At 41.4% G+C, this 17,340-nt stretch overlaps 1 protein-coding gene across 5 annotated transcripts in view; it reads right to left on the bottom strand.

The window, feature by feature from the left end:
- The window catches only part of rgs3a (regulator of G protein signaling 3a), a 160,544-nt gene that overhangs the window by 10,894 nt on the left and 132,310 nt on the right, over positions 1-17,340 (bottom strand). For all 5 annotated transcript variants that reach the window (XM_031277731.2, XM_031277735.2, XM_031277736.2 and 2 more), the window contains one exon: positions 5,641-5,711. In XM_031277731.2, coding sequence (XP_031133591.1) covers positions 5,641-5,711 — 71 coding nt within the window. The remainder of the gene's footprint in view (positions 1-5,640; positions 5,712-17,340) is intronic.

Below are 17,340 nucleotides of genomic sequence, written 5' to 3'. Positions count from 1 at the left end.
TTGATGGACATTAGTTTTAAGTGGTTCACATAATGTCAACACTGATTGTACAACAAGGTCAGTTCACATCGTGTCTAATTACTTAACTAACATTACATTTGGCCAACTTTCATAGCACACAAAAGGGGACTTACATCCTTGGCAGCAAAACCAGGGGCCTGTTTCACAAAACCAAGATAAGGGATTAAGCTGGGATTTATCAGTTATCCTGGATGATTTAAGCCTTGACTCGGTTTCACGAAAGTGGAGGCACATAAATCACCATGGAGATTTATTCTATGCAGCTAGCCTGCTCCTGACCAGGCTAACAGTCAGGATTTATTTAATCCTGGAGCCTTTACCCTATTGTTATCAGCCTGGATTAAAATACAACAGGTGCATATTGCTGTTCCTTTAAGTACCATTATTTTTTTTAATAATTATTCATGTGACAGTCATCGTTACTATTATATTGCTGTATGAAGACTGCTGTTCATATTGTTGTTAGAAGTTTGATGAATATATTATGGCAGTTGTTGAGATAATTAGAAAAGGCTGATTTTTCAAATTTCAAATGTGTTTTAAATGAAGTCTGTTACTAAGGGCAATACATACAATGTTTCTATAGTTGACCAATTCACCTTGAATTATTTTAGTTGATTCATTTTTTTTTTAATTCTTTAACAATAACGATCATGTTTGTTCCACTTCCATGGCATTCTTAGCACACAAATTGTGTTGTCCAGTAAACTGGGACTATAATTTAGGAGGATTGTACAATTTAAAGAACATATCCTAATTGTACAGTCCTCCCAAATTATAGTCTTAGTTCACTGGACCAGTAACTATCTAGTGATGTAGGCTACTGGACATTCATGTTACAACAGGGAGAGGACACCTCAATGGTTTTTGACCTTATATTTAGCTGTGGGGGAAATAACTGATGAATATACTCTGTTCCATTCATGTTTACAGTGTGCATGGAATTTATCACTTAATTATCTTTATAGTTTCTAGATTTTAGAGTCCAATTTCTTCAGTGTCTTTATTTTCTATGTCCACAAGGGAGCAAGGAATATAATATGTAGAGAAGGAAACTCGTCCTCTATACGCGAGAAAAAGCGTGGCAGATAATAGCGGACAGACTGAATGATAGTCTAAAATTATACATGTATGAACTACTGCTCTTAACTGAAACCATTCACTGAGTCCCTGTCATTTGCAAAAACGAACAGTTGTACACTTTGCATTAAAAGCGAGCAGTGGAAGTTAATATGGAAACTTAGGAAATTTATATTGTAGCCCATGAGAGAGAGGGAGGAACAGAGCGAAAGATATTTATGCATCATATTCGAGCATTGTAGAAAATTGATCTTCGTGGTAAATTCCCTGAGTAACATTATCTTCTGCTTACTTTTAAGGCAAAGAGTACAACTGTTAATTTGTGCAAATGATTAGTAGCCTAATCCTTGAATGGTATGATTATGACGGTTTCAATTCAGAGCAGTGGTCAGTTAATGTATATGTTTAGGCTGCTTACGTTTCAGTCATTCAGTCGGTCCGTGATCGTCTGCTACGCTTTCTCTGTTTCATTACAGCGCCGTGTTTTTTTTCTTTTTATACAAATAATGTGTTTCACGTCATCATACTTCCACAAGAAGCTGCTGCTCACTCTGTATAAAGTATGTACAATGCGTATTCTCCATTTTGGCATCAGTAAATCTGTGATCGACCTCGCGGTCTTTTGAGGGAAGCCGTGGACGCGCATCTATCTGAATTACTTCAGCCTGGCTCGACCTAGTCGCTCCTCCTCAGCCTGGCTTGGCCTTCGTGAAACGCACCAAGCCAGGATGCTCAGATTAGACTAGGTCAAGCCTCGTTTTATCAGTTATCCTGGATTTATATATTCTGCTTTTGTGAAACAGGCCCCAGGTGATATAAATGATTTGCCTGGGAACTGCCACTAAGGATGGCACAGCATCAGTATTATGCTGTGAAAAACAACACTCTCCATCTATCAATACTGATAAGAATATGCCCTCGGTATATTTATATATGTATGTATGTATATATAAAGTACACAAACACACAGATGGTCATTTGTGTTGTGCTTGTATTAAACACTTCAGTGTTTTGCTTTGTTCTTCTCTGCCCTCTCCATCTGCCTGTATGACTCAAAGTTAGATACCAGTTTTAATCACTGAGGTATTGGTAATCCCAATAAATTTGGATTAATCTGTCAACAAGCTCAGGTTTTTGCATGTTACTCTGGTGCACCAGTTGATGTGCTGTAGGTTTATGGCTTTATTGCTACTTGATGGATGGGAAAAAGGAGAATAGCGTTGCAGGGATTGATCGTTTGGGGAAGCAGAACACCTGGACTGAGTAAAGACAAAAGGCGATAATGAAGGCGGGGGGGGGGGTTAGGAAGTGAGAAAATATTAAAAGGTAGAAATACACTGGGAAAGAAGTAGAGCAGGAGAGCAAGAGGTAGAGAGAGGAGAGGTAAATGATGCATGAGGGCCAGGTACTTTGTAGGTTTGGAGAGAGGACGTTTCAAAGAGGACAGCTCTTACATGTAAGTACCATTTCACCTCTAAAATTGAAAAATGCAATTAAAAAAAAAAACTATGGATATTCCTGTTGTGTTTTGATATCTGTTTCATTCAATCTTCCTATCACTAATGATGTTTAGGGTGATTGAGGGAAGAAGAAGAAGAAGAAGAAGAAGAAGAAGAATGTTTACAGCGATACTACCACTAATTGCCAGACTGAGACCACCCTATAAAAGTGTGAGATGAAAACATTCCAAGGTGCACGCACAGCACACAATGTACAGTACAGGAGGAACATTGAGAGGAGAGGAAATCAAATCCAGTGCTACTAATACTGGATCCCCTGTTCCAAAACTCACAGGTCAAAGGCCAAAGTACCTTCTTTAAGCTATAAATTGCTCCCTCTCAGCATGATTTGACTATGTAAGATACTATTGGCCACCGATGTCCATCTACTTGCTCCGTTGGCTCTCTCTATATGTTATATATCAGTCTCCAACATCTGGAGGAAATAATTTCCTTCATGCTTTGTTATGTAGAAAGCCTGAGATTTCTATCTATAGCAGGAACACATTGCGTTTGTATTTTTGACATTGAGAATAAGGGCTTCAAATGCAAGAGACAGAAGACAAGTGTGTAAACACGTAGAGTGCTCAGAAAGCTTTGTGACTTATCCTTGTGATATTGACCTAAGATGACAGAAAATGGTTGCACTCAATGACGGGAAGCCATTTTGTCTTGAGGAGATAAAACCTTTTCTTCTACACAGCCTTCATTGGTGTCACAACTATGCAGTACAGATGCCTCTTAACTAGCAAAATAACACAAGTGAAACCATTTAACTAAGGCAAGGCAATCAGATATTTACGTAGCAACCGATCAACATCTTGCACTATTACAAGGAAAAAGATAAAGACTGGCCTACCAGACTTACTAATTCATAAAATATCTCTGAAATATGTGCATTCATGCAAGTGAAGAAGTGGTATTGACAACAGAGTGACTACAGCGGGGTATAAAGAAGGAAAGGACAGAGCATACAACAACCCTATCAATTTTCTTAGATCTACCTTAAATATCATCATTACACATGAAAATGGAAGACTAAATGTATTTGAGAAGTAAAAATAAATATTGTTGTTTGCATCTCACTAGTCTGAACACTTAAAAGGATTTACTGAATTCAAAAATTGCAGGCTTTCATTTAATCACAGTTTTGATTGTTTGGAAAACAAATAGGAATCCTCCGCAATGACAGAGTAATGTGTATAGATGAGATAACATCACTGATACATGTTTGTTTACCTACTGCTAGTAAGCAAATCACTGTTTGCTAACCATGACCTGTCAACAAATGCTGTCAAACTGACTTGCTATGTGTGGCTGTGAATGAAATTGTCAGGTACACATTACAGACAGTCATTACTATCTCATATTTTATTCTGTGTATCATGTCTTATGTTGTATCAGGTCTTATGTTGAATCAAATGACTCCTTCTTGAAATTGCTATGAGAAGTAATGTGTCATTGATTTGGAAATATGCTCTTATTTAACAAAAACAATCACATATTCTAGATTTAAAACTAAACTAAAAGGAAAGAAAGAACACATTTTGTATAAGCAATGCTATATTCTATGATGTGTCTTTGTTAGTAATGCCAATAAAGCTGGTCTGAAGCTGTTTGCTGCAGCTGACAAGAAGGCAACATACTCAGGACTCAAGAAAAAAGGCTGTGGAATCTTAATCACTTAATCTGCTGGTTAACTAAAAAACGTAAAAACACAGCTTGTGCAGAAGAATGGGCAGCTATCAGGCCCAAGGACAGCCACTGTGAGTGGCTTTATTGTCTTCACGGTGTGAAATGTGCTTTCATCTTGATGAACAGGAGCGTGCATAAGGCTCAATGAACAGCTGATGAATCATCGAGGCGTCGATGCACACATCTGTACCCAAACAAACACTCTTCACTCTCAACACACACCTTATTTCTCACACCGCCGAGAATGTGAGACACACATGTGGTACCACACTCCTCAGCAGGGCACACATCATTTACCACTTAATTAAGGAGATGATGATCAGAGTTGGATGATTAGCTTTCAGTCACCTTCAGCTTAAAACATGCTTCTTCATGTGCAGCTCTGTGAAAATGCACAGGTATTGCACAGATTGTCACAATGGCCAAAATATTTGTATGCAACATTAAAGCTATAGTGTGCAACTATTTTATTAATGAACGTCCGTTACATTCAAGCCATTTTCAAATGAGTTGATACAAAGCTAATTAAGCCTACCAGCTCAACAAAACTCTCTCTGTATTTATTAGCATGGCCATGTTCACAAAACGGTGTAGTCCGGCGACATTCGCGCGCAAAAGCTAGAGTGATGCGCCGACAGTGTTGTTGGCATTACTTAGAATTCCTCATGGGTCGACAGAAACTACCCACTATAGCTTTAAAGAGAAATAAGAAGAAAAATCCAAAAACTATTTTCAATCCCCCTAAATTTATGTTAATTATAATACCCAAAATAGAGATGAGAGGGCAAGGTTTAAATGTAGCCATGCAATGTGGATATGTTCTGACATCCTCAGTCCACTAATCCAGTCACACCCATACTAACATGTTGTTAAATCCTGATGTCTCAATTAACCTCCCATGTGCTGAACCAGGTACTTAATGTTCACCATTAATTTGGACATCCTAAATGGATGTTAAAGCAAGGTGTGAAACGTGTACCCTTTTACTGGATACACAAATTGATTAAATTAGCATGAAAATAAAAGGCTGATGACTGAGAATTGAAAGCAGAAGTGGTGAATGCTATTGTATTTATCTATGAAGGATTGATATATTGTGCTGCCTCTCACTCTCATTCTTCCTCTTTCTCACATATAAATAATGAATTATTTTTATTCTAAACCTAAAAGTCAAAGCATAGTTTTCCTAAATAATGTTTTAATATTGGTACAGGTTAAAATCCATATTCAGGTAGAAAAAAAACATGCCATTCCTTGTTTACAATTTTTAAAATGAGCAGACACTGAAACTGAAATTAACCACAGACAGGAAACACACAAAAAACTGATTCACTAAAGTACTTACAGGTTCTTGGATTTCTTCTTCTTTGTTCCTTCGGGGCTGACCTCACAGCTACAGGGGGATCCGGAGCTCAGCTGAGGGGAGATGGAGAGCACACACTGCATCATCCACCCTTCACACAGAAAGAGGGCCCTGTAGCCTCATGCAGTTGTTGTCATTGTCCTCCATGTCCAGTTAGGCTAGACTGAGACTAGTCCGGTCCGTAACACACACAGCCAGCCACCAAAATGATTAATCCATAGCAGCAGTCCACAGTGTATATCCCACAAAGCAAATCTCTCAAAAGTGTGTGTCTGTGTCTTGCTGAATAAAACTGTCTGACTGTGTGTGTGTATGTGGCAGATGATGTTTTAAAACAGGGTATAACAAAGTATGTAAAAATCTGTGAGAGTGAGAGAGTGTGAAAGACTACGGCTGTTGTTTCTGCTGGCCTCCAACTGTGCCCTAGGTTTGAAGTATTGAGCCAAGACCCCGGTTTCACATTACACTTTCTGCCAACCCACCACTTTGATTGGTTAAGAGAAAAAGGGAAGTTGCTGCAGGGCGGGGAAGGGGTCAATCTCCACTAATCTGATGGCCTGAAGCTGCCCATTGTATGTGTGTGTGTGTGTGTGTGTGTGTGTGTGTGTGTGTGTGTGTGTGTGTGTGTGTGTGTGTGTGTGTGGCTCTGAATAATGAGCCATTGTATTACAGGAACACAGTTGAATCTGAGCTAGATACTGGCCACAGCTGGTAACACATGTTGTAATGTTCTCTATCTTTGTGGGACCAAATTTGAGTTTTAACCTTCAGAGTGCGGTTTTGAGGTTAAAGTGACACTCTAGCCAAAAACACTAACCCCCTGTAGGCTTTAAAGTCAGCAGTAAAGTTTATAGTTTCCTCATTGAGGGAGAACAGCAACTTGAATTCAGTCAAATGGATTCCAAATATCTCTCGAAACCTATCAAACCACAAAGGTCCTAGCTTCTACCACTAGCAGTAACATAGCATCCATTACTTTCTTCACACATTTTTTTCTGCAATAAACACTCTTAACCATCGGAATCCATGGTAAGTGCCTGACTTCAAGCCTCCACAGCTGTTGTTCTCCATTAGTTTGGAAGCTACAAACTTTTTATAGTCACCTTTCAAACCTACAGCTGGTGAGTGTTAAGTCAAAAGATTTTGTGTGGAGTACCCCTTTAAAGGAATAGCGTGACATTTTGGGAAATATGCATATTCACTTTCTTGCCAAGAGTTAGACAAGAAGATTGATACCAGCTCTAGAGCAGTATCGATCTTCTCACTAACCGTCTGCAATAAAGTGAATAAGCATATTTTTTGAAATATGCCAAACTATCCCTTTAAGGTTAACATTTTGAGTAGAGGTTAAGGCTAGGCATGTGCTTTATAGCTGGTTAGAGGCTACAAATGCATCAGATCAATGAGGGTCCTCACTAGTATAACAATACATTTACAGTATTTGTGTGATGCCTTTGTGTGTCCATTGTCATGCATACAGTGAAAATGTGTTTGTGGGACTATTATTGCATGTAAACAATAACGCTTAGCCCCATGAGCAAACATATCCTGCATCCATCTATGTTGAGCCACCCTACATACTTGAAAGCAGCTGCACAAAGTAATATCCTGTTGTGCTTTTCATTGTTGAACCTGGTCAATGATGAAATTGCTCTATGAGACATAAATTATAAAACATTGATTTTGTCATGGCTTTCTGTCTTGGCTGTGAATCATTCCTTCATTATAATCACATTTGTATAAAAGGAAATATTAAACGTGTTAATGAGTCTTCTTCACCTGGTGCCTTGTCAAATAATGTCTATTACAACTCTTGATAATAGAAATACATTTGTATTTATTTTTTTCCTCAGGTTTCTGTTAGCTGCACAGCACAATGCTCAATGCTAATGTGAGAGAACACAATGTGTTAGTGCAGATTTTGATACTGTTGATTGCAGCATCTTTATTGAAATATTTACTGGTTCCTCCCAATTCTTTGATAATGCAAATCATTCCCATTGTCTGTGAATGGATTTGTGTGCTCACAATCCTGGATTGCAGTAGAGGATCTCTCTGCCACATCCTTCCCTTTCATAACTCCTCCATTCGAACTGTATTTCATATACTGACAAAATGCTTGATATTTTTAATCAAGCATAGTGATAACATGATGATATTTGGTGATGACTATTGGTGCTTGAAGGTATTGAAAAAAAAAAGAAATGTTTGAGAAAAGACAATTCATAATGTGGATATGATGACCAAACAGGTAGAGGCATTAAGTCATTCACTCTGTAAAATTGTACTTTAAGTTCAGAAAACTGTACCAGCTCTTCAAATGTTTTGTAATTAAAAACTTATCACCAGTTATATTTGATATATATCCTCCAGCTCTAGAAGTAACCAAATCATCCAGCTACAAACACATAATATGTTAAATATGTTTATGTATGCACCATCAACAAAGGCAAATTCCTTGTAAATCATTTTCTGATTCTGATTCAGGGATTAAGTCATTGAGGGTCATGATAGACATCAAAATCTAATCAGTAATATCAGTGGGAACAGCAAAACAGGGGTGTCCCAGTCCCTATGGAGCTATCAGCCAGGCTTTACCCTGAGAGGCTTGTCCCTTCCTCATTACCACTACTGAGGTGCCCTTGAGCAAGGCCTTTAACCCTACAAAAAAAGCTCCAGTGGAGCTGCTCAGTGGCCAGCAGATCAGACTGTGGTTGTACTGGGCAGCTTCTAGGTCGTCATTGCAAATGAGAATTTGTTCTCAATTGACTTACCTGAATAAATAAAGGTTAAAAAAAAAATGTAAATGTAACGCAAGGCAAAAATTCACTTTGCGTTTCGTCATACCTTTCCACTGAATACCAGCCTCTGACAGGGCTAGATGCAAAACATAGAATAGTTTTGAGTCACATTCAACTTATTTTCATGTATTGGATGTATTTCTACATGACAACCTAAGTAATAAGAGCTTCTTCTCTTTTTACATACTGTATTTAATTAATCAGGCTCCATGTGCAATAAACTGTCTCAGATCAGATTGGTGTCAACTATTGTATAGTATTGCCCACACTGTATGTATAATTTAATAGTTTTTTGATAAAAGAGCTAAATCTTCAGGTCTCTTTTTTTAGGTTTCTATGTTTTTCTTTTTCTCTGTGTTCTTTCAGGCAACCAGACCCCACCCGGGCCTCCCACACACAAAAGAGACTTAGACACACCACACACACAGAGACTTGCCTGGCAATAACCACTGGAGCATAAAAAAGTCTCAGTATTTTCTAAAAATACCCCTAGTGTGTGTGTGTGTGTGTGTGTGTGTGTGTGTGTGTGTGTGTGTGTGTGTGTGTGTGTGTGTGTGTGTGTGTGCATGATCATGTGTACAGACTCCTCACATGCCTCACTGAAGACAGTAAGAAAACACAGGATCTGCCAAAGACCACACGGCGATATAGCCCCCGGAGGCATGGGATGCAGATGTTGACAAGCCATTAAGGGTGGTGGGATGGCTGTGTAGATACACAGATAAAGGTTTAAACGGGATGTGTGTTGAACACGTCTTTATAGCCATTTCTCGGTTCTATATACCTGTACATGTATGCATGTGTGAAGGCAATCATATGAGGAAACACATTTCTGGCAATACTAAAGTTTGAAATATTAATGAAACATTTATAGACACATATGCACATGACCTGGGAACGTTTAGCCAAAGTCAAGGGAAATAGTGTGTGTGGTTAGGAGAGAAGTTTGGAACACCAATGGGCTGCTATTCCCCCAATGAGACAAGGAAACCTCTGCACTAACAAACACATTGTAGAAACAACATTCTAAACACAGCTCTGAAACATTCTTGACCCATACTCCAAATCCTCCAACAACCTAAAACCCCAGAGGTGGAGAAATTAATCTTGGTCTTTGTGTATATAAACTTCTTCTCACCAGTTCAACCCTTTTCTTCATCAGACCTCCCTCGGGCTGCTTCCTTCCTTCTCCTTCCCCCGTTTCTTCTTTCATTTAAAAACAAATGTTAGACCCTAGTTTCCTGACATTGTGCTCTACTGTGGGGTTGACCCTGCTCCTGACCTTGGTTAAAGCAGCTCTTAGCTTAGATATGAACACAGGTTTTAACAGTAACTACAGGATTACTATACAGCTACCAATTATAGCCTTCTTAACACTAAATTTAGCTCATCTAAATCTCAATAGATACTGGAACATATTGCTGAAGTTTGAGCACTTTTCCCATGTTTGATTTCAATTAAATGTTGCATCTTTTAATTTACTACCAAGTGAAATGTTATATATTTAGACAAGATCTGGTAGAATTCTTTTGCAGTGTTGTGTACTGAGCTTGCAGACCTGGTACTTGTGCTAACAGTGATAAACCAGGGATTAATGGCGTTAAATGTAATCTAAATCCTTAGTTCATATCTGTGAGAAAACAGAGAGAAACATTGTAGGCTCTTCTTCAGGCTCTTTGGATCTACTTTCACTTTCTGCTATTAAAGAAAGGAAATGGAGTGCACTACAGGCTTAACCAAAGGCGTATGTTAATCAGAATGTGGAACCTATAAAGTGCACAAATAGAGGAAGAAATAGCCTAATTTCCATGATAGTCTCCATGTGACTTCCCAAACCAGACGGCACTATTTTAATTCACTGGATGTATCTGCTATTTGGTATGCAGAAAACCTGGGTTATAGAGTATTTGGATGTCAAAAGTCCTACTTGCACATTCAAAGAATCAAGCCAAGAATCATTTAAAACTATTTCTAAATTGAATTCCTTCATTCCTTCATTTAATTCCTGCTACTTCTTTCTGACCTAGAATAGCACTATTCTGTTCACCATCAATATCCTTCTCTATCTTCAATAATCGGACAATGAATAGCCAAAAGACAACAGTAGGTTTGTTTGGCACAGGATGAGATGTGAATCACAGTCAGTTATCACTGGCTGTTTTGTGTGTGTGAGTGTGAGGCTCATGTTAACAACTTATTAGTTTGCAGCATCCAACATAGCAGATTGTTTTATATAAAAGCTAAAAAAAAAAGTGAATCAGTTTTAGGTCCATGTTTACAACACTTCTCAGAGGATAAAATCAGTCCCAACTTGCCCAAAACAGGCATAAGATTCTCAGAGTGGCACATTTTGGGTATGAGTAGGTATGAGAATTTCATGAGCGTTCTTCACCTCGAACATTACTCTTATCTAATCCAGGATTCAGGAGTGCTGCAGAGCTGTCCTAATGTGTTCCTCCTAACACTTCTAACACGTGGACAAAGACAGGTAAAAAAAACTTCTTGCAAGTAATTTGGATAATGGCTCTTTTTACAAAACTGTGCCAACTTTGCAGAAACAAGTTCTTGTATTTACACATAGTTTACGCTCAATACAGCAACAAGAAAATGCAGCTGCAACAGTGATAACTTAGCACATAACAGCTGTGACTGCATTTGCTACACCTCACAACTCTAATACCTCCTGTCACTATACAAAAAAAGCGTAAACATATAATGGTTGTGCATTAATAATCCTTTATGTTGCGGCCACATTATTTGTGTTGCACATGAAGCAGAGCTGTGTCATAGCTATGAGAACGGACCAATGACAGAGCTGGAGCATCTCCTAAATTGAACAATATAACAAGAGCTAAAAAATTTGCAAGATGGTGTACATTAAAAACGTGTATACATAAAATTCTATAAATTCTATTTAGAAGGCGCCGCGGGAATGTGATCCCAAAGTCAGAAAACACATAGTTCCAGAAATTAGGAACTTTTTCATGCAATTATACATGCTATTACATTTCTATTGTAGTTCTTCTATCTGGGCAAAAAACAAACAAAAAAAATCTATGTTGGAGCTTAATAGCAAACCATTTGTATTACTGATGTTAGTAAACCAAGCAAATAACTGGACACAGCCTGCTTGTTTGATGATAATCTTGGCCATTTCTTGCCCTTAATAAGTGTCTGCACTTCCTCGTAGATCTTGGCCAGCAAGTTGAAAGAAAATTAGTAAAAGGAGACAAACACAAAACCCTGTGCTCTCTCTCCGAGGGGCATTGTAGGAACAATGGAGCTTTTATAAAAGCCAGAAAATAGGAGATATCAAGAAAAAAGATTTAATAAAAGCCCAAACTGATGTTTATACAAAGAAACGTGGGAGAGGGATCACAAAACCAAATCCTGAACTCAGTTGGGGAGTTTTAATGATTATCAAGCAATCTTATCCATATACTGTATGAAGCTGGTGTCTACGGAAGTTTTCATGAGGTTATAATTTGGGTTCTCAAAATGTATTCATAAAGATATTTCAGCATTCTTTAAGATAGTTTTTCCTCACAGTTCTTCCTTTGTTTTATAAAAAACCTTGATTAAATAAAACTTCCCTGATGTGTTTTGCTTTTATGTGTAATGGCATAACTGCTTTAAAGCAGCCATATTATGCTCATTTTCAGGTTCATAATTGTATTTTAAGGTTGTACCAGAATAGGTTTACATGGTTTAATTTTCAAAAAACACCATATTTGTGTTGTACTGCAGTACTCTATCTCACTGCTGCAGATCCTCTTTTCACCTGGTCTCTGTTTTAGCTACAGAGTGAGACCTCTTTTCTTCTTCTTCTTCTGTACTATCTTTGATTGCACTGCACATGCCCAGTAGCTCAGATATAGATCATGTCAGCTAGCTAGCTCCATAGACAGTAAAAGAAAGGCTGTTTCTACAACTTTGGTCAGTTACAAGGCAGGATTAGCTGGGAGACTTCAAAATGAGGGCATGTAAGTAGTTCTTTTGTAGATTATGGTGAACTTGTGTGTGTTGTAGCAGTGCTTTGCTATTGAGAACGAGGTAGCATGCTAGCGTTAGCATGCTAGCGTTAGCCATAGTGTTAGCATGCTAACGCTACGAGCTAATGGTTACGGTTAGTCTGCCGATTTTGAACAGCTCACCCAGAGACTGAAGGCAGGACACATTCAGAAACCGTATCTCACTCTAAACAGCATGGGTGGATTTTTTTTAAAGTTTGTATGTGTGTGGAAGCACCAGAGACACAACATAACACCCCAAATCCCAGAAAAAGTGATTTTTTCATAATATGGGCACTTTATTGCCCTGTTTTGTTTTTCATTGTTTCAATTTACATCACAGGAAATATTGTTCCATCTTCCTTTGCAAATAAAAGGATTTTTTTGGGTGAAATAAACTTGCGGTTGTAGCCGAGGGAGTGTGATTGTGTATGTGGATATGGATGTGTGCGTTTCTGTGAGAGTGTGTGAGCTTGTGTAATTGGATGGCAACTGCTAACACACACTCACACACAAAATACACATATAATACAATGGCAAAACCACAATTTTCAGTTATATCTGAAAATAAACTCAGTGACCCACAGACAGGATACTGACTCATTTCTACTCAAACTACATAATGAAAGCAGATACAAAAGGTGCATTGTGTGCACATTTTGTGTGTATGTGTGTGTGTGTGTGCGCACAAAGAGAGACCAGTATGTGTATGTATATGTGACTCTCTCCTCTGCCTCTTGTTATTATGCACTGCTTAGGAGATGGCGGCTTCCTACACTTCCCATTTCACAGGATGTTAATGAACAATGCTCGTGCAAACGTCACTTCTCTGAGCTGATCAGGTTACTCAGTCCTTTGGAACTGGTGCTATCTATTAAAATGTTATTGACATTTTCTAACCAGTGGATGACTTTCATCAGGAGCACCAAAGGGCCAATGACTTCCAATTGGCTGCAGCCACAACGGGGCGAACCATGAATATATATTTTCTTATTATGCTAAACTGGCTACATAAATTATATAATTTGTTTTCAATAGCTTAATGACCAAAAGCTTCTAACCAAAGCCTGCAATCTGTTGCAGCCAGACACTGAGGCTTCCTCGTTGTCAGACACATGAGGCAATTAACAAAGATGATGGATTTGTCACTTGCAATGATGAAGCAACAGTAAGAAAATAGATGAAACACAATGAATACAAATATTAAGATTAAATAAATGAATAAAAGCATAAAAACAAAAGGAAAAACTGTAATTAAAAGCCATTTTGTAAAAATGTAGTTTTTAAAAAGAGTTTTAAAAGAGGACACTGAGATAGCTTGTCGGATTCCCAATTGAAGGTTAGTCCATAATTATGAAACCTTCAAGGCAACGCCCTACTACCCGGTGTCTCAAGCCTTGCCCTGCAGGGGACCCAGAGCATCAGCTGGTCTGCTGATCTGAGAGTAAGGGGTGATAAGGTTGATAATGTAAGAAGGAGCAAGGCCACTCAGCGATTTAAAAACAAGCTATACAATTATTTTATTTTTATTTCTTTGGGGGCATTTTAGGCCTTTAATTGACAGGACAGCTGACGGGGAGAGAGAGGTGGAATGACATGCAGCAAAGGGCCTCAGGTCAGAATCAAACCCCGGCTGCTGCGATAAGGGCTGAGTCTGTGTACATGGGGCGCACACTCAACCAGGTGAGCTACCAGGGCGCCTCAGCAATACAATTTTTAAATCAAGTCTGAACTCCATAGGTAACCAATGCAATTAGGCGAGAATAGAGGAAATGTGTTCATATATTTAGAGTTCTTGTAAGAACGCTAGCTATTGTATTTTGTAGAAGTTGGAGGCGGTTGAATGATTTCTGGGGCAGTCCGGCAAACGATAGTTACGTTATTGTAACTCCAGATTCTATGAGTATAGGCGTAGCCCTCTAAGCCACGCTATTGGGTTTATCCCTTCGCGCATGCGCAGTCGTGAAGATTTTCTTTCCCACCCTAGCGTGCCGCTCGGGCTTCAACTACGTCCGCAAATACTGTATATAAACAGAGCGGACCCGTAGCTCTGCTCCCAACATAAGCTTTTTCTTCAGCTAATGTAACTGGAGCAGGTGGCCCGGATCTTAGAGGACTACGCCTATACTCATAGAATCTGGAGTTACAATAACGTAACTATCGTTCTATTTCGTATAGGCTTCGCCCTCTAAGCCACGCTATTGGGTTAGGGCGAAGCTGATGTAGTCAATGCCACCTGCGACCCAGAGCCCACAGTGGAACATAGACTAAACTTTTTTTCCCTTCTGTCTCTCTCTCATGCACTGACAGGGGACTGTATCAGATAAGCCGTTACCTAGGTAACGGGGCCTGCCATGGTAATAATTTGGCCTAGCCGAGAGGGCAGGCGTGCATGATTGGTGAGGGTAGTACATGATTGATAATTATGGGACGCCCCCACGCTATTGGGTTAGGGCGAAGCCCCTCCCAGCCACCCAGAGTAGGGGGGGGAGGACCCCAGGCAGTGCACATGCAGTGGCACATATCATGATTGTAGGCGTGCATGGCAGTGAGAGAGGATGTGTGATAGCGACAAATATATATATACATATGTACATATATACATAGGCTACACATATATGTGGGACGCCGCTCTCCTCTCGGCACCCGGCCCACATACGACGGGGCATCATCCGTCGTTGAGTGAGGATAGGACCGAGTGAGTCAGAGAGGGCTCGGACATATCCCGCAAATAGAAACGGGTGAAGGCCGCCGCGCAGATATCGGCTACTGACATGCCTCTGAACAGAGCTGTTGATGCCGATAGTGCCCTTGTAGAATGTGCCCGGATGCCCTGGGGGGGCTCCGCCTCCTCCGTGTTATAGGCCTGGGTGATAGCCTCACACAGCCAGTGAGACAGACGCTGTTTTGACAGGGCCGCTCCTTGGGAGTGTTCCCTATAGTGTACAAACAGCTGTTGTGTCCGCCTTATGTCCGCCGTGTGTAAAACATACTGTGATAAGGCACGCACCGGGCACAATCGGTGGAAAAAAAAAAAAAAATCCTCGACCGAAAGGAATTTGTTAAAATTTTCGGTGTGAAAGAAGGGTAGGCTGTAGGGTGGCTGCGCTCCCGTCCTCTCTAATGGAGAGACAGGACGGTGAAACTGACAGCGCACATAAGTCGCTCACTCGCTTGGCTGACGTCAGGGCAAGGAGAAGCGCCGTTTTTAGGGACAGCAACCTGAGAGAGGCTTGTGCCAAGGGCTCAAAAGGAGGCTTCCCCAGAGCTCGAAGCACCAGGGCCAGATCCCATTGGGGAGTGAGAGAGCGCACGGCGGGTTTTTGTCGTCTGACCCCTTTCAAAAAATGCTTTACTAGGGGGTGCACAAAAACCGTTCTCTCTCCATAGCCTTCGTGGCAGGATGAAAGGGCCGCTGCGTAGGCTTTGACTGTGGACGGAGCCAGGTCGTTATCTACCAATGTTTGGAGATAAGTCAACATGAGAGGCAGGGGACACGATATAGGGTCTGTTTCCCTCTCCGTGCACCAGCGCTGGAAAGCGGACCAACGCGCCGCGTAACACGCTGTTGTGGAGGGGGCTCTCGCGCTCTGAATAGTGCGCACCACGGCAGGAGGCAAGCCTAACCTCTGCAAGCGTTCCCGCTCAGCAGCCAGTCCCACAGACGCTGGGTTATCACTGGGTGAGATATCACGCCGTCCAGCTGTGACAGGGCGTCCTCGCGCCACGGCAATTGCCAGGGGGGACCCGTCAGCAGCTGGACCAGTGTCGGGAACCAGGATGCGCTCCGGCGCCACCAAGATGACTGACAGATTCTCCTCCTGGATGCGTTCCAGGAGACGAGGAATCAGAGGGACCGCGGGAAAAGCATATAGGAGGGTTCTGGGCCAGGGGTGGTGGAAGAAAGCGTCCACGCCGAGGGGTGGATTGTCCCGTGCGCTCAAGGAAAACCACAGAGCGCACTGTGTGTTTTCTCGTGAGGCGAACAGATCCACCTCCGCTTTCCCGAACCCGCTCCACAGCTTCTGAACAATAGTGGGATTCAATTTCCACTCGTTGTGAGAGGGCCCTCCCCTCGACATTAGGTCTGCCGCCCGGTTTAGTATCCCGGGGATGTAGACAGCCTTGAGGGACAGCAGGTGACTGTGTGCCCACAGCAGAAGGCTCCTGGCTATTTCCAATAGCCGGGCCGAACGTACGCCGCCCTGGCGATTTATGAACGCTGCTGCAGTAACATTGTCTGTCTGTACGACAACATGTCTCCCTGCTACCACCGGGGCAAAGTGTTTCAAAACCTTCAGCACCGTGGACAGCTCCAGGCAATATATGTGTGGGAGAGGGGTGGAGGGCATTCTCCTCCCACCACCTGTGATTCGCACATTCCCCCCCAGCCAGTGAGGGACGCGTCCGTGTACACTGTCACGTATGACGTCACCTTGCCCAGGGGAACCCCAGCTGACAAGGTCCGGGGGTTCCCCCAATATGACAGGTCCGACTGTAGGGAAGGAGGAATGATCAGCATTCGCCACTTGTGACGTATGGGGTTGAGACGCTGACGGAGGAACCACCTCTGGATTTTTCTCATGTGGAGAAGCCCCAGGGGGACCACCATGTAGCCCGCGGACATCATGCCCAGAAGGCGCATGACGGACAGCGCTGACACCTTTGCGCGCGGCGTGGTGCGCAACCGGAGAGAGAGCAGCGCGTCTTGCCTTGGTGTTGACAGCCTGGCTCTCATAACAATCGAGTTTAGCACTACGCCCAGATAAACTATTGATTGTGTGGGAACCAATGAGCTTTTCTGCCAGTTTATGGCGAAACCCAGTGTCTGCAGGTGCTGCAGAACTGCCACAGTGTGCAGCGCCGCCGTT

This window comes from Sander lucioperca, chromosome 14, assembly GCF_008315115.2.
Source record: "Sander lucioperca isolate FBNREF2018 chromosome 14, SLUC_FBN_1.2, whole genome shotgun sequence".
NCBI lineage: Eukaryota > Metazoa > Chordata > Actinopteri > Perciformes > Percidae > Sander > Sander lucioperca.
The sequence above is the reverse complement of the archived record's forward strand: the minus strand, read 5'-3'. Positions and strand labels throughout refer to the sequence as shown.